The 7,158-nt window shown below is 34.2% G+C and overlaps 1 protein-coding gene across 1 annotated transcript; it reads right to left on the reverse strand.

Moving 5' to 3' along the window:
* Positions 1–1,659: 1,659 nt before the first annotated feature.
* LOC139889921 (uncharacterized) lies at positions 1,660–2,511 on the reverse strand. The gene is made up of 2 exons (XM_071872834.1): positions 2,210–2,511; positions 1,660–2,110 (listed from the first exon to the last, which is right to left on the reverse strand). The coding sequence occupies exons 1-2, from the start codon at positions 2,509–2,511 to the stop codon at positions 1,660–1,662; spliced, it is 753 nt and encodes a 250-aa protein (XP_071728935.1).
* Positions 2,512–7,158: the final 4,647 nt, after the last annotated feature.

Consider the following 7,158-nt stretch of genomic DNA (forward strand, 5'->3'; position numbering starts at 1 on the left):
CTAAACTCTAAACCCTAAACTCTAAATCGGGCTAAATTTCGAAAAAAAAACACATCACACAAGATGAAAACAAAACGATGCAAATAAACTCATAATCAATACATTCAATGCATTGAATGTTTTCATTTTTTTCGAGCATTTTACCGCCAAAATAATAATATTCGTCACAAAGTGTCTTTTTTTAATGTTCATATTTATACCTAATTTTGATGTCTGAAAAAAAATCTCGAAAAAAACCAAAATTTAAAAAAAAATTACTTCCCTCCAAAAAAGTGCTTCCCTCTTCATTATGACTATATATATATATATATATATATATATATATATATATATATATATATATATATATATATATATATATATATATATATATATATGTGTGTGTGTGTGTGTGTGTGTGATGTTGTAATATATGTTACAAAAGTGTATATATGTTGCTTATATGCTTGATTCAATACAAATTGACTTTGAATGAAACTTAAATAAACATTAATAGCAATTTTAAACATCAAAAAACATCAAATAACATCAAATAGCAAATACATGATACAAAGTTTGAAAGTTACAAACAACGGGTCATAATAGAGAATGTCATTCTTGATCAATCTTCATCAATGTCGAAGTCCTTATCATGTTCATAATGTTGTTCACGAATTTCAACTTCATCTGACTCATACTCAATCTCTTCATCTACTTCCAGTTCCTCCTCACTCGCCGACTCGAAATTATCTTCGAAAAGTTCCCGCGGCCTTCTACTACTTCTCCGAGGTTCATTAGCTACCTTCAAACCCATAGCCTCACTAATCACCTCATAGGTCAATCCTTCATCAATAATCCAATCTTGCACCTCAGTTGCAACATCATCATGCGATACAAGTACATCACGCCCTGCTCGTTCCTTTCTTCTTTCGTCTTTTTTTTCATTAGATTAGCATTGAATTGAACATAGACAAGACTGTTCATTGTTTCTGCCTCGAGCCTATTTCTCTTTTTCGTATGGATCTACAAAGTTAAAATAAGCCAACAAATAGTTTAAGTAAAAAATATAACTTAAAAATAAATAGATTACTAAACACTAAAAGTCACTAACCTCTTCGAATGTGCTCCAGTTTCTTTCGCAACCCGATGAGGCGGTGGTTAAAGAAAGTATCTTAATTGCAACTTTTCTCAAATTAGGAGTGCCCACCAACTCGCTACAATTAAAGATATATTTAACTTGGCACTAGCAAACAATAGCAAATATTAAATCTACAAAAAGAGTAGCAAATATGAAATGAATTCATGATTTCTGATACAAAAACAGTAGCAAACATACACTCATTAAATCTACAATTCAAGAAAATAATCAAATAATGCATTACCTGGATTGAATTTAGATTCGTTCACCTCACATCCTTTCATTGCAATTGTCCGACCAAACTTCCCTTATTTACTCCTGTAAATTGGCAACTCCAAACTACATATTGTATCTTGTATCTCTTGATATTCAGGATACATTTGCTCAAAAACTTCAACAACCGCATCATTGGCACGTTCATCAAATAGGATATTTACATAGTAATAAAGATAAAACGGGTTCAAAAAATAAGCCTCCAAGTGTAGGCATGTATCAAGTCTACCTTCCATCTTAGTTGATATGACTTCCATTATGGGATTATATTATTCGTAATTATTGTTGAAAACTTTTTTGATTTGTTGTTGTGCCATCTTAAGCTCACCATGTAAGAAACCCATGGAAGGCTTCCAATCGGCATCTACCATCCTTAAGACTTTGACTAAAGGTTCAAAAATACTTAGGCATCTTGCCACACCGGCCCAAGTTTTGTCGTCCATCACCAAATATTTAACGTCTGTCCCTTTCTTTGTCTTTGCTATGCTACACTTTTCCCATTTCTCACTCAAAAACATGTGTCTTAGTTGTGTCTTCTTTTCAAGTAGACTTTGCAAAGTAAAAATTGAGGAAGCAAATCTTGTAACTCCTGGTCTTACAATATTCCTCTTCTTGGTGTATTTCCGCATTAAAGCCAATGACATATGGTGGAAATAGATGAACACCGTTATTTTTCTTGCTTCTTCTAGTGTCTTTTTGAAGCCTTTTTTCCCCCAATACCTTCAAGAATAGAAACTTTTAGCTTTAAATTGTTTTATACACATATAAACATATGCACATATATAATATATATACTTTAATACTTTAATAATTATAAACTTATTACCTTCAAGCATAAGATTAATTGTGTGCGCCGAACATGATGTCCAAAATATTGTAAGTCGTTTCACCTTCAACAACTTTGCCGCTCCCATATTATTAGCGGCATTGTCAATCACAAATTGAACCACATTTTCAGGACCAACTTTTTCGATGCACATATCAATATATTTGTATATGTAATCGCTTGTGTGAGCTTCATCCGAACACTCTTTTGAAGTCAAGAACACGGTATCCAAACTCGAATTTACACATAAGTTCATGATGCTCCTTCTGTTTATATCGGACCATGCATCCGTCATAATGGAACATCTACTTATTTTTCAATCATCTTCATACATTTGCATGCGGGTTTTTGTTCTATCAACATCTTTCTTTAATAGAGGTTCTCCTAACTGGTATCTTGATGGAGGTCTGCCATTAGGTCCATGATGACCAGCCGCCTCTAATATACATACGAATTCATCATTATCAACTGCATTAAACGGAACCGCAAGCCCATCTAGCAATATAAGCATCTAAACGATCCCCATTATCAAAAGTTGTAAACCTATCAATGGGATCGTAAGAACGTTGTGGCTTCGATCCTCTAACTAATTCTTCACTCTCATCAAGGTCAATGGGGCTTGTCATATCATTCCTTACCTCCATTCTCACATATACATCATTAGCTTGTTTAGCTTTCTTTTTGGCACCAATATCGTTAATAGCTTTTTGACATTCTGATATATCATCTTTGTTGGCTTTAGATCATGATGAGATATTTCCTGTTATCTGAGCAACATGTTGTTTCAATCTATGAATACCACCCTACACAACCTTGCCGCAAAGCATGCATTTCACTTTCTGAAAATTATTCTTGTCAATCAAAATTTCATAATCCCACCCAACATCACCCGATTTCCTCTTGAGTTAATAAATAGCAGCAGTAGAGTTCGTTGATTGATCCGTAGATGCTCCTGCCATTCTATACAAACAGTAGCAGTAACAAGTGAGTAGCAGACTAAAATTGTACAAGTGACTAAGTGACCAAGTAAACAAAATTCCATATAGCAGTAGCATTAACAAACAAATATCATTTATATTTATATGTAACATTGTACAAGTGACCAAAATTTCATATAGCAGTAGCAGACTAGCAGTTTCACATATCATTTATATTCCAAAATTCACAAAATATTGAGTATCCACATTATAGCAGTAGCAGAATAGCAGTAGCAGACCAAAATTCACATTATAGCTGTAGCAGACTAGCAGATTATTGAGTATTCACATTGAATTCCAAAATTCACAAAATATTCACAAATATGCACTATTTATTCACAAGCAACTAATTTATTAGTAATATTAGCTCAACAGTAGTCGACTATGTTGATTGTTGAGTGACAAATTGGAAGAAGAGTATCAGCCAGAGAATAAGAGGAAGAAGAGGATAGTAGCGGCCAGAGAATAAGATAGAGAAGATGGAGAAGAGTAGCGGCCATAGAATTGAAAAGAAACCAGACAAATTGGAACGAAACCCTAGAAATCGAACGTAGTCGCTGTAGTCGCCTGTAGTCGCTAAAGAAGAAGAAAAAGTGATACCGTTGAAGAAACCCTAGAAATTGAACGTATATTACCTTTTTAGAGTCGTTGACTTTTGTTGACCGATTTATAAGAGATTATGTGACCAATTTATCGTTTTGCTCTTTAAATCGATTAGTCGGCAATTACTCGGTCGAGTAGGCCAAGTTTTGCAACACTGAGCCCTGATATCATTAAACGAAGATGGAAGCATTGTTTAGGAGATGAAAGGGTTTGGAATAGCGAAAAGAATTCGGCCGACAACTCCGGCCACCTACCGCCACCGTCACCACTGCTAATCTGCTTTCATGAAAATGGTGAAAATACAAAGACAACCTTTTTATTAATCAACATTACCAAACGACAGTATATATGCAATATGCAACAAAAAACAACACATTCTCCTTTTGCTATTCTATGACATCATCTGTTTTTTTAAAGTGAAGTTGTTGGCATCGAATACTTTCATCCGCCACGCACGCACGCACTTTCAGACAGGAAATCCGAACCGTATTACAGGGATCCGAATCTTATACCATCTCGGGGGCAGACGGTCGGACCATAGTCCTGAATACGGGTCAGTAAAACCTTCCCGGTCTAGTGTAACATGGACAAAAGACCACAAAACTCGCAAACAGAATTGAACTCTGTATATCAATATAAATATAAATCAATGATAAAAATAAAATTATAGTTATCTAATTAATCTATAAGTCATAATTTCATTGAAAATTGGGTGAAACTCACAATCCTTGTTCACTAACCAAACGCAAGTGAACCATCCTTGTTTAGTAATCAAAGGTTAGTGAACCAAACTGGGTTTTGTACTTACGTAGAGCCCAGATTATTCAAGCCCAAAATAGGATAATAAAGTTCAACCCAAATACCGTTCGGTCATGATTCAGATATATATGACACATAAATGAAAATGGACCGATGATCGATCCACGTGGATCACATTTATTTTTACAAAGACATAAATTTTGTAAGACATATATTAAACACTACATTAATATGACACTCTAAGATATTTTACAAGATTTGAGCGAGAAGTGTATGTTATGAAAACATGTAGACTTATATGGACGAATTCGAATGACAAATTCCGCCATAATAATTCATGCATTATTAAAGCCTAAATGTTAACGCTTTATTTAGGTAACATTTTTAACAGAAGGGCTAACACTTTTGACTTTAAGAAAAGATCTTTTTTTTTTGGCAAAAAAAAACGATAACATATAACGGATCCGAAGATCAATAACATTACAAATGAGTCCTCGGGCTTCCAACCTAGGCTAAAACTATCAACATAAATCCAACACCAAAGCAAACGGTCCCACCTACAGGGTGGACAATACGCACTTTGCTAATGGTCTGAATATGTCTAACTAAGCCAAACAACGAAAAACCTAAAAACACACAAGTACAAAATAAGACAAAACAAACGTCCAAACTAAACAATGGAGACGATCGGTAAAAACGCCGGAAGCAGCAACCTATCCAAACCGTCACATACAGATCTCATCCGCAAAAAACCAGCTCCACCCTCGAAGCTAAGCCCAGATCTCCATGTAGGAGATCGTCGCCTGGACCAAACCTAAGAGTGCCACCAGACAAGGAAAGGACCTCCGCTATAAAACCACGGCAGCAAAATCGCCCAATCCGCCACCGAACCACGCCCGCCTACACCAAAAAACCCCTGATCCCTCGCCAAATACCGCCACCCACATGCCGTCATAGAGAACTGATAATGCTAAAAACAAACATATATTTAATAGCATTATCCCTCAAGGAAGACAAGCTTTTAGTTACAATTGTTCTATTTACAAGTGATATTCGTTTAAATAATAAAAGGTGAAGACAAAAGACAGATTCGACGAATTGAAGACGCAAACGACCAAAAAGCTCAAAAATACAAAGTACAATCAAAGTGGTTCCAATTATTGATGAGAAACGTCTCAAAATTACAAGAGTACAAGACGCGAAACGCAAAATACAAGATATTAAATTGTACGCAAGGACGTTCGAAAAACTGGAACCGGGACCAGAGTCATCTCTCAACGCTCGACGCAACGGACTAAAAATTACAAGTCAACTATGCACATGAATAAAATATAATATATAATTAATTCTTAAAATTAATATATATATTATATTATATATTATAAACGTCGGCAAACAAGAAAACAAACTTATGTGAGCTGGTACCTACCTCCATGCGATCGCATGGCCTGTAGGCTTGTTTTCCATGCGATCGTATGGGCCACTTTTTGTGGCCACATGCCTATAAATTTCGCGGTTTTGCTCGAACTTTAACACATCTTTTTCCTTTCATCTATCAACGTATATATATTTATATTTATATTATAATTTTAATTTTAATTTTAAATTCTAATAATAAGGGTATGTTAGCGAATGTTGTAAGGATATAAGTCAAAATTCTGTTCGTGTAACGCTACGCTATTTTTAATCACTGTAAGTAATGGTTAATGTTATTTTTAATTTAATGTCTCATAGCTAAGTTATTATTATGCTTATTTAATGCCGAAGTAATCGTGATGTTGGGCTAAATATTAAAATTGGGTAATTGGGCTTTGTACCATAATTGGGGTTTGGATAAAAGAACGACACTTATGGAAATTAGACTATGGGCTATTAATGGGTTTTATATTAACTAAATGATACCTCGTTGATTTAATATATAGACTTATAATTTGACGTATTTATATATAACCACATACGCTTGACTGGATACGGTGGGCGGGATATCTATAAATACCAATAATTGTTCATTTTACCGGACACGGAACTGGATTAATAGTTAATAGACTTGTTGAAACAGGGGTGGATTATATTCAAGGGTAATTGGTGTAATTGTTAACAAAGTAGTAAAACCTTGGACTACACGCAGTCGATAACCTGGTGTATTCATTAAACAAAGTATTAAGACCTTGTTACAATTCGAATCCCCAATTAGTTGGAATATTTAACTTCGGGAATAAGAATAATTTGACAAAGACTTTCGCACTTTATGATTATGACTGATGGACTATTATGGACAAATCCGTATGGACATATCGAATAATCCAGGACAAAGGACAATTAACCCATGGGAATAAACTAAAAATCAACACGTCAAACATCATGATTATGGAAGTTTAAATAAGCATAATTCTTTTATTTCATATTTAATCGCACTTTTATTTATTGTCATTTTATTTAATTGCATTTTTAATTAGCGTACTCTTTAATTATCGCAATTTTATTTTATCGCACTTTTATTTATCGCAATTTCATTATCGTTATTTACTTTACGCTTTAAATTAAGTTATATTTATATTTTACATTAGGTTTTAACTGCGACTAAAGTTTTAAAATCGACAAAC

Source organism: Rutidosis leptorrhynchoides, chromosome 2, assembly GCF_046630445.1.
Source record: "Rutidosis leptorrhynchoides isolate AG116_Rl617_1_P2 chromosome 2, CSIRO_AGI_Rlap_v1, whole genome shotgun sequence".
NCBI lineage: Eukaryota > Viridiplantae > Streptophyta > Magnoliopsida > Asterales > Asteraceae > Rutidosis > Rutidosis leptorrhynchoides.

Excerpts from the sequence above, each read along its gene's own strand:
- LOC139889921 (XM_071872834.1), bottom strand. The coding sequence starts at position 2,511 with ATGACGGATGCATGGTCCGATATAAACAGAAGGAGCATCATGAACTTA. Across the intron at positions 2,111-2,209 it reads CTTATGCTTGAAGGTAATAA|GTATTGGGGGAAAAAAGGCT; the intron begins GTTTATAATTAT and ends CTATTCTTGAAG.